General features: G+C 36.0%; 1 protein-coding gene across 2 annotated transcripts in view; it reads left to right on the top strand.

Annotated features, from left to right (window-relative positions):
* The window catches only part of LOC149562335 (uncharacterized), a 180728-nt gene extending 172405 nt beyond the window's left edge, over positions 1–8323 (top strand). For both annotated transcript variants that reach the window (XM_089825859.1, XM_089825858.1), the window contains 2 exons: positions 7638–7793; positions 7928–8323. In XM_089825859.1, the coding sequence (XP_089681985.1) occupies positions 7638–7793; positions 7928–7968 (197 nt within the window). In that variant the 3' untranslated portion in view covers positions 7969–8323. The remainder of the gene's footprint in view (positions 1–7637; positions 7794–7927) is intronic.
* The last annotated feature ends 6333 nt before the right edge of the window (positions 8324–14656 follow it).

Genomic DNA, 14656 nt, shown 5'->3' with positions numbered 1-14656 from the left:
GCATTCTTGGAGGTCTATTACATGTTTTAAGTGTTTAAAAGTGTCTTTCTAGTGCAAATCGCATTCTTGGAGGCCCTTTACATGTAAATGGGTTGAAAGTTGCATTTGCTCAACTTAAGTGATCAATTAAGCACATGTTTAATTGATTTTTGAGGAAATATCTCTTAATTGAGTCAAACATAACATTTACACTATAATTAATATATCATGTGCAAATATTATTTCAAAAAGAATATTTAACTTTGGGTGTTTAAATAAAACATAAAGTAACTGAAAAATAAATCCAACTATATAGTTAATAAAGTCACTTAAGTGAAAAATTTAAAAAGTAACTCAACATGAAAATATAACATAAAGTACTTTATAGTCACTTAAGTGATAAATTTAAGTGATAAAACAACTTAAAAACATAACATAAAGTGAATTTATGCTATATTTTTTAAAAAGTGAATGTCAACATTAAAATATAACATGATATTTTAACTTATGCAATTGCATCTAGAGAGTCCACCTTTTGGGCACTTAAATGGGCATATCTTTTGACTGCTAAGTCCGACTAAGCCATAAGATATATCAAATCGAAGGGAAAACCGAAAGCAAAGGATTGAACAAAACCAAAAGACCAAAAGCAAATAAACACACTCAATAATGCAAAAAAGGACACTGAAGGCTTCACAAATCAAGCACAGGCTTAATAAAATAAAAAAACAAAAAGGACTTGATGAAAGCCTTCAGTAAAAGGATTTATAATACAAATTGGGGTTGATTGATTAATCAATGGTAGCCAATTAAATAATGAACTATCTCAAAGAAATGCGGAACTAGGTTGAAAAAGTTTCATACTGTTACCTACATTTTGTGGTGACAAAATGCAGGACAACACATTCATCTTTTGGACAAAGAGCATAATATTTGTCATCTTTGGAGCATGGGGGCAGTGGAATTTGGGGAGCACTTCATTTTTTTTTGTCCTCTATATTATGAGATGATGAGATCACATGGAAGTTCTAACTTCTTTAGGGAGGCACTGTCTCTCTCCACTTTCTTTGGATATACGGACTAGAGGTACCTTGTCTTGTATTTTTAGGAAGCCCTTAGGCTTCAGAACCACACACTTCAACACTGACATCCTACGACGCCTCCACCTTGTCAGCTTATTACTTCATTCTTCATAGGAACTCACATAGTACACAGTACCAAGCATTTGTTTAACACCGTCTGTTTTCCAAATCTATGATGCCTAGGACGATGCCATATTTGCGAGAGTCTTCCCCTCCTAGGATCACCCAGAAGCGGCCTACAAATTTGACTAGCCTTATTGATTGTGCTTCGGTTCGGAAGTTCTTCACCACTATTTGGAACCCTTAGGTGGGTGTTGGAAGATTTTCTCTTTCCTCTGCTTTTTTTTCCCTTCTCTTGTTGTTTCTTCTTTGGACCCCATTTGGTGTTCCTGTTGTGTGCTTGCCCCTTATTTTTGTACTTCGTCATCCCTTCGATCCTTTGGGGTCTCTTCTTGGACATTAATAATATTATCTTATCTTATCTAGACATGACAGTCATGAACAAGAACAAGGATGTTTGCAGTTTACTACCTAATACTAGTGGCAAAAACAAAATAGATCCATAAAGAAACGTAGTATATACAGATCAGAACTCGAAAGACACCAACCCGATAACTAGCATGCAGATTCATCTTATGCTCAATGCTTGACTAAAACATGATGTGTACACATACCAGGTGTAGGATAAAGTCTTTGATGTTTCATACAACAAACATTGATATTCCCACAAAAAATGTTATCTTTGAGATTTTTCTCAATATCCTTCCCATACAGAAAACATTATATCTGATGCATATGAATAAACAATAGTTGGTTTCCATGTTTAATGTAGAAGATCGCTTCATATCACAAAATGGAATAAAGATCAAATAGATTTATGATTTATCATTGTTTAAAGATTCAAGACATCTACCAGACTATACCAAATATTGGCCCAATGATATCCACTGCTCCCACTGACATGCCTGAAAATAGAAATGATGACAATAGGTTCAGTTAGTGCTGAAAATTGACTTACTAGTTATAGTAGAGGAAACTCATCCGAAATCACTCTAGAAAAGGGTATTATGATCATTTTAACTGTCAAAATCCAAATAATTTGTTGATATTACCATCCCATTCAATCAAATGTCTCCTAAGTTCCCTAACTCTAACCCGTTAACCTACATGAACCCCATTGAGTAGGCTAATTGTCCACCTTACTGAACAAGTTAGGAAGAGGGCATTAAAACCTATTGTATGCAGATGAATTATCTTTGTTTTCTCACAATTTTTCTTTCCATACAACCTCTTTCTTTCTTGTATATCCGTTCATGCATTGTTTTCTTTTATTCATACAACTCAGTCTCATGCACAACCTCCTTTTGTTGGCACTTCTCTCTTTAGCCCTTCTTCTCTCTTGGGCATTATCGTCTTTTTCCCAATTGTGTTTTTGAGTAGCTATACATGGTCATCTATCATCTCAATTCGCTACCTTCTCGACCATGATGCATGTTTCTTTCCATTGCTTACAACAAGACCACATGACCTTCCTTTGCTATTCCTTGGGATCATGGCTTCTCTATTCTCTAATGGATTCCTCATTCTCTTCTTGTTCCCTAGGAGTTTTGGCTGCTCATATGTTGCTTCTTCTTGCTTTCTTCCTTGTTGAAATTTCCTTTTTCTTTGTTGACTCCCTTTGAATCCTAACCAAATTCTTTCGGTGTACACGCTGATCTACACATTTGATTATTCACGAATAACTTCTAGGTACACATTATCCATTCAGCTGTAGATGTTACTTTGAACCTTGCAACTAGTTGAATGCAAATTGCACAAATGTTGCCTTGAATCTTGTAACTACCATAGTTGCTTCTAGTGCACTCTCTCTGAAAAAGCTTCCTTCCAAGTTTTTTTGTGTAACTTTACTCTCTACCACACCTACTCAAGTTGATATGAGTCAATATTCACATCTTTCAATGAGGAATAAATTGCAGAATGGCTTATTCAATATGCCACATAATGAAATAGCCTAATATGTTAGTTTCGGAATATATTCCCAGCAACCTACAGCCTAAGCAAACATAATTAAATCAATCTGCTAATGATAGCACACTAGTAACAAATACTAAACTAATTCCATAATGATAAGATGTATGCTAACTCTGATCTTATTTAATTTATGTCAATCCAATACACCCTAACCCATCTTAATGGCTTAACAATATACAATTCCATGTTCATCTCTAAATTTGACAAATTTATCTTGACCAAGTGACTTAATCATTATGTCTACTATGGTCCTCTATAGGACCATAATTAGGACATCTTTTTTTGTCAACAAATTGTTCAAAGTAATGATAAACTTCAATATGTTCAGTCATAGCATGATAGATCGGGTTCTTTACATTCTTCAGAACACTTTGGTTGTCACAAAAACATGAGGTTAGTGCAATTTGACCCAACTGAATGTCAACCGATATCATTATGTGGCCCACATTGCATCACAATCTGTATTTCTTGCTTCCTTTATTCTACTTCAGTGGACCTGTTGCAAATTATTTTGTATCAATTGATCTATATCTCAATTAGATTTGGTGCATTCGATTAGCATGAAAACAAGTTGCTCATCTAGAATGCCAAAGTCAAGGGACCCTTTGACATATTGAAGGACTTGATTTGCAGCTTGTTAGTGTTCCTCTTGAGGGTTAGACATGAAAGGAAAGAGATTAACAACCACAAAACATAGATCTTGTCTACTAGTGGTAAGATAAATCAAACCACTAACTAATTGTTGATTTATTGTTTCCTTGACCAATGGCAAAAGTATATTGGTTGAGAGCTTGTTCCTTTGCTTCCATAGGTGTAGATGTAGGATTCCATTTAGTCATTTTAAGTTTTGTGAAACACAATTTGGATATTTAGTTTGTGATACAAATATATTTTGATCAGGCTGCTGAATTCCACACCTAAAACAATATTGAAGTAGATCTAGATCTGTCATTTAAAAAACAAAATATATATCATGTTTCACCTATCGAATAAAAAGAAATTCAGTGTCACTGTCATCAATTTCAAAATAGAGAGTGGGTTCAAACTTCATATAGATCCCTAAAGATTTTGACTTTTGTGGGATCATCATGTTACTATCGAATCATAGATTGATCACATTCTCAGAAAATATTTCATATAGTGTCATCTAGAGTGCTCCATAAAGTTGTCTCATGAACTTTGGAAGGTTACAAGTCTCTAGATCCACGAACCCCCAAACTATCTAGGCATCACATCATATTGAGTTCACTAGAGCCCTTTCTATCTTTAAAAAACTTAAAAATATATGCATTCTTCAATTTTATTCGCAAAATGTAAGAATAATTGAGTTTTATCATCATTATAGTTACTTTACACTTAGTTGTGAGAGATAGATTTATCTGATGGATTGTTATCTCAGTCTTTTATTTATATGAATATTGAATATGAGCATATCTTTTAATCTTGAGTTGTTGCCACAGTAAAGCATACAGAAGGAAAGGAATGATACAGTGATATCTGGAGCCCTAAATGATACCATGGTATCTGAAACCCTAATTGATTCGATGGTATCTGAAGCCCTAATTGATACAGTGGTATCTGATGCCCTAAATGATCCAGTGGTAATTGAACCGCAAAGTGATACAGTGGTATCTGAAGCCCTAAATGGTCCAATGTTAATTGATGCCCTAATTAATATAGTCGTATGTGATGCCCTAATTTTATATAGTGGTATTTAATGGTAATCAACATTTGATTTTGATAGAGCGGTATTGGATGGAAGTCGTTAAATGATATTGTTATAGTAGTATTTGTGGACTAATTTGGGTGATTGCAAAAACATCCCTACAATGATTTATCGATTCAAATTCCATGGTATGTGGATTTTAATTTCTATAGTAAATTCATTGATGATGTTTTAAGTTCTTAGTTAAGAAATTTTGTTTAACTGTTTTTAATGGTAAATCTCTTTCACATGAACATGATTGTTATAACTGTCTTCCTATGAAATTGAAGAAATAACTGAATTTCTCAAGTATGTTTCTTGTTATTTAAGACCCGGGAAAAAATGGTTGTTACATCCTCCCTAGCATATCTCTGGGAACTACTTTATATAGGAATGCAACTAACTATTTAATGCCAATAAGCTACATAATCGGTAAGTCACTAAGGTGACTATTAATGTAACCCTTAATATTTCTACAATTGTGATCTCTCCTTGTGACACTGAGGGTGTTGTGTGATTTTGTTCAAAATCCCAGCCTGTCTGGCTGCTTGGGACTTCTATGATTCTTGTCTTGAGGGAGTCTAAGGATGAAGACTAGCAAATCACCCATTCTTCAAAAAACAAAAAAAAGAATAAATTTTTTTGGGTCTACTATTGCCCTTGCAGCACTCTTGCCATTATTTCTTTTGGTTTTTGTTGAATCTATGACGTGAGTGCAGTTTGCCTTGAAGAATTGTGTCTTTATTGTTTAATGGTTGTTTTCCTTTTTCAAAGTACCACTTGTTTGGTTTGTTCTTGGCTTGCCGATTTGTCTTTGTCTTTGGCATGTGATCCCCTGCCACCCACATTTTTTGAGGACGTATGTAATGTCCCCATTTTTGGAGAGTTTCGGTAGTTGATTGAATCAGTTCATCATAGCAACCCTCGTGAGCTGACAGTGAGATTTGGGGGTCTCAATTGTGGACTAACTATTTTTAGTAAGTCTAATTTGGCCGGTTGTCACATATGGCAGTGCAGTTGGTGATGTTGGCAGTTGGTCATTGCCTGCAGTGGATGGGGCTATTTATTGCATGGGTTCATATTTACTAATTAATTATTAAGTTTACATTATTATATGACACTTTATTATATTTAATCTTATAAAATGATGTGTTGATGAAGCTTCTTAAGAGGAGTTACGTTTGGGAAAATAAGCTCCATTTGGGGATTATAAATATGAGCCCATTGTGAAGGAAAAAGCATCCAATTGTCTAATTTTCTTTTGTTGTTACCTTCAGAGGGGTTTTCTGAACTTGTGGGTTTCAATTCCCTAGCTGAGGTATAAGGGTTTGACTCAAAGTGTGCATTTAATCCATAACTGAAGTATTGTGGATTAAATTATGATAATTGACAAGTCTAAGATTATTGGGTCTTCCCACTATATTTCCTGTACCTGGGAGGCATAACTGTTTGGTGTTTATTTGCATTACCACCTGCAAATTGAGAGTTTGATCTGCATATATAGTGGCCTTGATTGATTTTACAAAATTCTGGAAATTGAAGTCTTTTCCAACTGTTTTTACTGTGTCAGCGGAGTAGGTGTGAACAAGGTAATTTTGGAGTATTGAATATCTCTAATTTCTTCAGCTGAGTGCTGCTGTTTCTCTGGACATTAGGCGTTTGAATCATTAACAAACTTGGGCGTTTCTAGAAGGGATTGGCAGCAAATGCCTTGGAAAGGCATTGTTCTCCAATTTGCTGAAGGCACATGGCTATCTGAGGGCTGCGTGATTAATCTCCCAAAGCTACATTCATCATTTCAGAAGCTGCAGTCACTTTTTGCAGGGCCACATGCATATATTTGAACCTGTGTTTAATCATTGGGCTAGCGGTTGGAAGTATAGAGTCTGCCCACTCATTGAGAGGCTGTGTTAGCCATTGAGGAACGATTGCTTGATATTATTACTGCAACTGAGACTCAGAAAAAAGGTAGTTGATGATTACTACATCTTGCAGCCATTAGTGGAGTTGAATCAGCATCCAGGTTCTCTGCAAATTTTAATAAATTGATAACTTGTAAATTTGCAAATTGATATGCTGAATGAAACTTTGCAAATTCAGAATTAGTGGACTCATTATTTACAACTATTGAAGAGTTTATCCTAGTATTGCATTCCGATTTTATATATATATATATATATATATAAAAGCTTATATATCAAAATACAAAAAAGGCAAAAGTATCATCTGGCATTTCAGTGGTATCAGTATTGCTTACCAAGTGTTTGACGAAATGTGAAACAACTACTTAGCATTTAAGTGTTTGATGAAGTGTATCTGAGCTTAACCAGCTGGGGTTATTGCAATCTAGCTGTATGTTTCTACTCTGAATTTCAATATATGATATTAAATAAATAATAAATAATAAATATTGCTAAGGGAACAAATATTTGTTTCATTTTAACACGATCTATGCTCCACTACTACTTGCAGAGTTTTTTGACTGAAGTCTTCTTGATTGGAGTTAGTCTTGAATATTTTTCTTGATGAATTTTTGTCTGTTGCAAGTCATATGATCTTGACCACAGATATATCTTTTTACCATAATATATGCCTAATTTACTTGGAATTTTTTGTGCATCATGTCTTCCTGCCGAATGCTAAAATATTATTCTTCAGAGATACTAAAAATTTCTGTTTTATTTTACTATGAAGGTTATTTTTCAATTTAACTTTTTCAAGATTTGCATTTTATTTAATGAAAGATAACCAAAAAGCATAAATTAGAGTTCAACATGAGCAATTTATTATATTTACCCTATTCATATGGTACACATCGTAAATTATCACTCATGTGACAGTGCCTGCATCAAGCATTGATGGATGGCAAACATGTATTGGAAAACAAAAGTCTGTTCTTGTACATTTCAAGAACAATGAAGTCGTGAAAAGACGGGAAAATTCTTTCAATGGACTTATGTGCCTTTCTGAGGACAAATTTCGGATATTGCTGAAAGGTTTGCAGAATTTTACACAATTACTTTTGTCCATTCTCTTTATTTATCATTTCTTTGTCTAGACACTGCATAAAAATTTGCTGTGAGGTATGTATATTTTCGTATAGACAAGTCATTGAATTTTGTTGTTGCAGAACTGAAGATGGCAAGATTGTTGATGGATGATTTGGTCTAGTTTGTTTGAGAATACATTGCAGAAGACTTTGAATAGGAATGCGAGCTATAAAAGTCATTGAAAACTTATGTAATCAATAGCTGCACAGAACTTAAAAGCTTTAAATGAAAATCTATTAGATTTCAAAACTACATTGCATGATGATTTTTTAATTTATTTTTGAAAAATTCCTATCTAGGATTTATTGCCTATCACATCCTTCTATTTGTTCTCCTTTAAACACCTCGGTTGCAGCAACCACCACCCCTTTTTTGTACTCTCTTGTGACTTTGGAGAATAATTGCTGGATTTATTTTTATGTGCGAATTTTTGTGTTAAATAGATTGCTATATAGCTAGAACGGTTAAACATATAATGGGTGCAGTTTACAGTGTGCATGTTCTGATTAGTGATTTTTTAATCATCTAAACAGATAGAATTAATGTAAAGCAGTTGTCTTCCAAACTTATTGAATTTACATGTTTGTGCATATATTAAATTACAAACGTTGCTTAAAAAGAACCATTCCTGCATTTATTTTCACTACCAGCATGCATATAATCTAATTGGTTCATTGAGAATCTTGAACCTTTTCAAGTCGTAGTCCTGTTAGTATAAAACTGGCTATTATATACATGTATCGCATTAATTCATTCTTGAATCGAAAAGCTTGTTGAATACTGATTTCAAAACTTACATGTCATTGAAGGCCTTCAAAAAACATCAAAGAGAAGATTCCATTTTTTTAAATTCAATAATATAAATTCTGACCAATTGATGGAATGATAAGTGAGGTCTCTAGTTGCAGTAAAAGCTTATGTTCTTCATGTATCAAGAGGAAAATGTTAGATTTGTTTAAAGTGTGGCTTTACATCATTTAAGCCACCTAGAATTTCTAGTTAGTGGACGTACAAACAAGATTTTAGTCTTTAAATGGCCAAGAAAGTTTTGCCCAAAGGTACGATAATACCTAGTGGCAAGTTTCCTAGTGAATGATGGCATATGGAGAAGGGTTAGGCAACTCCTTCCATGGAACATTATGTGTCAAACCTACAATGGAAAAAGTGTGGTGGATTATGTTATAAGCTCAAAGAAACTAATGACAAGATTAATAGAGGCATAGAGGTGAAGGATTGCCCCATAGAATTGAAATCAGACCACAACCCAACAAATGCAAAGACTAGTTTGCAAAATGTTAATCAACACTAAGAGAAGATGCAACAAAATGAAAAGAAAGAGTATGCTCAAGGTACAATCCTTTTGACACATGAAAACCAAGAAACTCTTTAACTAACATTTGGAAAAAACTCTACTAAATGGAAGCCAATGGAATGGTCAATTTGAACAAGAAAATAATAGGAAATGTAAAGTGAACCTAGATAGTACATAGCACTCTCAATTCATGTGAAAGTTGTAGGCCTAAATGAAGCAACAAAAATAGATTGTTGGCAAAACCCATGGTATGATGAAGACTTTAACAAAGAAAAAAAATTGGCCAAAAAATTGGTTAATAATGGGTAATATGCAAAGATGATTACATGCCAACAAGACAGAAAGAGATGATTTCACTTGGGAGGTACAACCCAAGAGGCTTCTGGAAAGAGTTATAGCAAAAGGAAACAAATAAAGATATAATAAATTTTCAATGGCTAGAGTATACAAAGAAGATATGAGAGTTTGCAAGAAAAAGGCATCATGTAATGTCCTGTAGGCAATCTCGCCCCGAAGAGGATCTTGGGTTGAAGGGGATCTTTGTTCGAAAGCAATCTCAGCCCAAAGGGGATCTCGACTCGAAGGCAATGACTTTCTGAAGGTAATTGCTCTAATACCACTGTAATGTCCTGAAGGGGAAACTCGGCCTAAAGGTGATCTCGGCCAGAAGGGGATCTCTATCCAAAGGCAATCTTGATCCGAAAGAAATCTCTACCTAAAGGGGATCTCCACTTGAAGGCAATCACTTCCAGAAGGGGATTTCAATCCGAAGGTAATTGCTTTGATACCACTTTAATGTTCCCAATTTGCCAAGCGTCAATTACGTCTGAAGGTGAGGATCTAGAGGGAAGATTTTAATTGCTTAGGTGGCCAATTGTGTGTGTTGTACGGTGGAGGATGTGCAGGATTGACTGTAAAAAGAAATAATCCAAATTGCATGACAACAACTACCTATATGTCCTACTTAAATACCCTTTGGAGGAACTCCCAAGGGTTTACAAAAATAGCCGACGACAACACCTATGGAAACAATAAAAATAAAAATGGGTCTGAGATATACTAAATCAATTGGAACCACAAAATACAAATATTGTTAACTTGGGCTCCATATTTATTAATTAAAGTAACTACTTAAAAGTCCTTTTATTATATTATTTAAATTTTGGAACCAATTAATTAATTAATTAATTTAAATTATTATATTAAAATTTGGGGACATGACAAATTCTCGCTACCCAAAGATTGCTTGCCCTCAAGCAATACGTCATCAGACAAAAGGCCAACAACTCCAGGGTCCCAAATCAAACACGCATGCAAGACAAGTGAAATGACATCAATCATCCTCAACACCACATTTCCATCAAACTTTCGATGCACTACTCTAATATAAATATTGTCGTATCTTGAGTCACCAGGATCCCAAAGATGTCAATCATAAAATACATCGATGTCATTAAGTTCATCAATCTCTCCTGGAAACTCGTAACTTAGGCGGACTTTGTTGCTCTCGCGTGAAAGTCCCTCACACGGAAAGATCGCAGTTATACATGCCTTGGGCATGGTTGGAGGATAGACTCCATCAATCAATGGTAGCAATTGTTCCTACAAACACCCTTCACCCCATTCTTTAGGTTCATGATTCCATTTATGCGACTCCAGATTATTATACATGTTGTCATGTAGATTAGCAACCTTGCTCTCATCCCACACATTGAGAACATTATGGGGGTTCACTTCAACATTGATTTTTTTGTCAGCATCAGGATCCCAAACCAACCACTTAGGCGAGACGAGTGACTTGTCATCAAACCTCCCTTGTGCCACACTGTCGTTAAGCTTCTGTTGTGCCACTCTGATATAAACATTGTCATGCCCTTCAATAGGATCCCAATGACGTAAATCAAGGAAATCTTTCATGTCATTATGTTCACAAATTTTTTTGGGTATGGTCATACATAGACGTTGATGCTGGCACAAACTTAGCCACTACACAATCACAACAACCACTATTATATTCCTAACGAACAAAACATCGATGAAGAGAGGCTTGGTGGTGAGAATGTTGGCGAAGGGGGGCTCGGTCATGAGTACCTCAACGATAGGAGCCTTGGCGAAGGGTGTCGTGATGACAAGAGCCTCAACAAAGAGTACCTCAGTGAAGAAACCTCGATGGAGAGTAACTTAGTGAAGGGAACCTTGACCATGAGTACCTTGATGAAGGGAGCCTTGGCAGAGAAAGCCTCGACAGAAAGTACCTTGGCAACAAACAAAATTTTAGTTACAGATAAAACCTCGGTGGCACAAAGAACCCCGATTGAAGCCTCGACGATGGATAGAGCCTCGACTGCAAGAACGTCTCAATGGTGACAGACCTAGCTACTGCGACGAATGTAGCCACAATGACAGACACACAATGATGACGAAGATAGCCATGACCACGTCGATGGACGCAAACTCAACATCGGTGACAAACACAACGACAGCGATCGACATGACAATGGACTCGACAATGAACACAGTGGCGGTGGTGACAACAACGGACACAATGACGATGACAAACATGACAATAGTGACAACAACGGACACAATGATGATGACAGACACAACGATGGGCATAATGACGGTGATCAAAATAGACACAACTACGATGATAGACACAATGACGGTGACGACAACAAACACAACTATGGTGACAAATACAACCACAATGACGAATATGACCACGATGATGGACATAGCTTTGGTGACAGATACATAGCCTCGACAACAAATGTGACCTCAGGGACCAACATAGCCTCGATGATAGATTGAGCATCAACAACAAATATAGCTTCTATGATGGACACAATATTAGCAACTGATAGAACCTCCATGACAAAGAGTGCCTCGGCGACGAGCACAACCTTAGGCACAACTTCAGTGATGGGCACAACTTGATCTATCCATGTTTTCACAAGATCCATGCAAGTAACATCTTCATTTTGTTAGTGTTCTCCCCATGTTGTTGTAGTAGAAAGATTTAGCAAATCCTCCTGGACCAGCCTTGTAATCATGCCTTCATTCTCCTCACGTAATGCATCGCCCTTATCATTGTTGTCCATTTTCTCCCACTTGTGCAAATGAGATATTAGTTTTTCTTCACAATGCTTGAAACATTACTGCCCAATCTATATGGTGCTATAGAGGGCACGTTCTAGATTACGAATAACCCATAACATAGTTGTGATGGATTGTGGGATATTTCATCCATCTCATCAATGCACGAAATCATAAGACTTTCCATAGCAACTGAAATCTTAGTATCATGATCTTCCTTGATGGTGACCAAGGAGTGATGAAACATATCATGGACCAAATTTTGAAATTTGAGATCTAAGAGGAGGTTACTTTAACATTTGCACAATTCTCCAATATTATAGATCTCATACCAAAAGGGTCTCTATTGAAGTCATCAAGTCTCTAAAAGTTGTCAACTATCAAAGGCAATATCTCTATTATGGTGTTATCATCTTATGAAGCTTTAGGAGCCGAAATTCTCAAGACGTCATTGAGACATGCCACAACTACCAACCTTTTATCTTGTCATAGTGTCTCAAAAGCCTGGGTTGACTTAAGGCATCCTTAATCGACGAGAGGATTCTCTATATAAATCTTGAAGATAATTGGTCCACCTTACACAAACATACTTCCAATATATCTAATGGAAGATCAACAACCTCGCTGAGCTCTTTGCCAGTGTTTTGTAGTGCCTTCAACCACCACTCTCCATCGATGTTTGGTGACATACTATGAATCAAATACCAAAATCTCTCAATCATCTCAGCAGGCTAGTAAGATCACCAATTCCGATACCATTGTAATGTCCCAAAAGGGAACTCAGCCTGATGGCAATCTCAACCCGAAGGCAATCTCAATTCGAAGACAATCTTGGCCTGAAAGGGATCTCGATCCGAAGGGGATCTCTATCTGGAGGCAATTTCGATCCGAAGGCAATCTTGGGCTGAAGGGGATCTTGACTCAAAAGGAAATGACTTCCCAGAGGGGATCTCGACCCAAAGGTAATTGCTCTGATACCACTATAATGTTCCCAATTTGTCAGGTGTCAATTATGTCTAAAGGTGAGGATTAGGAGGGAAGATTTTCAATTGCTTAGGTGGCCAATTGTGTGTGTTATATAGTGGAGGATGTGCAGGATTGACCAGACGTAGAAGAGATAGAGAATGTTCCGTTGACGATTGTAATAGGTCGTATGATAGGTGTGAAGTTAGTCCATATGGTAGCCAAGTTTGGTCATGGGGAAATGGTCATACGGTCTGAGAGTCCATGGAGTTGTGTTGGTACACATATAGACCCGAGCTATTTAATTTTCAGTTTAGGGTCTTGAACCTCTTTGAACCAAGTTCGAAGAGGTTTGAAGTGGTTCACCTTGCTCACATAGATTCATGGCTTATTCTGACTCATCTTGGTTCAACAATTTAGAGTTCAAGTCATAGTTTATTATTTTAGAGGAACATTTCAAATTGGGTTCAAAATGGCTTGATAAAATCGTCCCAAGTTCAAATTAGTTTGGATATCTACATTGAAGTTAATCATGGTTCCCATAGGTCCAGTTTGATTCAAAGAGTAAGTTCACTAATTCAAAAGTGCAGTTAGAGGTGAGCTTAGAAGTTCAATATAAATAAGCTCATGATCTATGTTCATTGGTTCAATCCAATTCAATTGGAATAAGTCAATTCAAATAAATCTTTGCCAGGTTCATCTTGGTTTCAAGTTTAGTGCAAAGGTTCAAAGATTTAGGGTTTAAGATTCATGATCCTAAGTCTAAAGGTACCCCATCGTTTCGATGTCAAGTAAAAGCCGAGAACTTTTCATACCTTTCTTGACTCCATTCTGATTGGTTCTAAGGTGTTGGAATGCAATAGTTCAAATGCTCATATTTAGGTATAGGTTCAACATCACACGTGCAGTTCCAAGTTTGAGGGCATATTTAAGGGGTGCAACTCAATTCAAAGCACAGTTCATTGATTTAGCAATGTGGATTTAGGTGTGAAGTTTGAAGTTACAGATTCTTGTAAAATCTTATGCATGATAACAAAATGAAATAAATCTTAGTGAAACTTGGGGCCATGCTCCAGCCAATTAGTAAGAGGATGAAACATAACATGCCTAAAAACATTAGTAAGGGGGATTTATCATAAAGACATAAAAGGCTCGCACCTCATTTAAAGATCATCGAACATTTTCAGTATGAGTTGTGATGTTGTGAGCTCAATTCACCTTTCTCAACGATGAATTTATTAGTGTTATATTTGCATCCATTAACATGAAATAACTATGCAAATTGTTTGTTATAATTCCTCAAGATGGGAATGTGACTATGCCAAAAAGAATATATGAATTCCCTCTTGAAATGTTGATTCCACTCTCTAGCCAAACCAACTATTTCAAATCTAGTCTATTTTGCCAAAATTGGAGCCCTCAATTATAAAGACAAACA

The sequence above is a fragment of the Cupressus sempervirens genome, chromosome 4 (assembly GCF_028749045.1).
Source record: "Cupressus sempervirens isolate cs-2001-9-10 chromosome 4, ASM2874904v1, whole genome shotgun sequence".
In the NCBI taxonomy this organism is placed as follows: domain Eukaryota; kingdom Viridiplantae; phylum Streptophyta; class Pinopsida; order Cupressales; family Cupressaceae; genus Cupressus; species Cupressus sempervirens.
The sequence above is the reverse complement of the archived record's forward strand: the minus strand, read 5'-3'. Positions and strand labels throughout refer to the sequence as shown.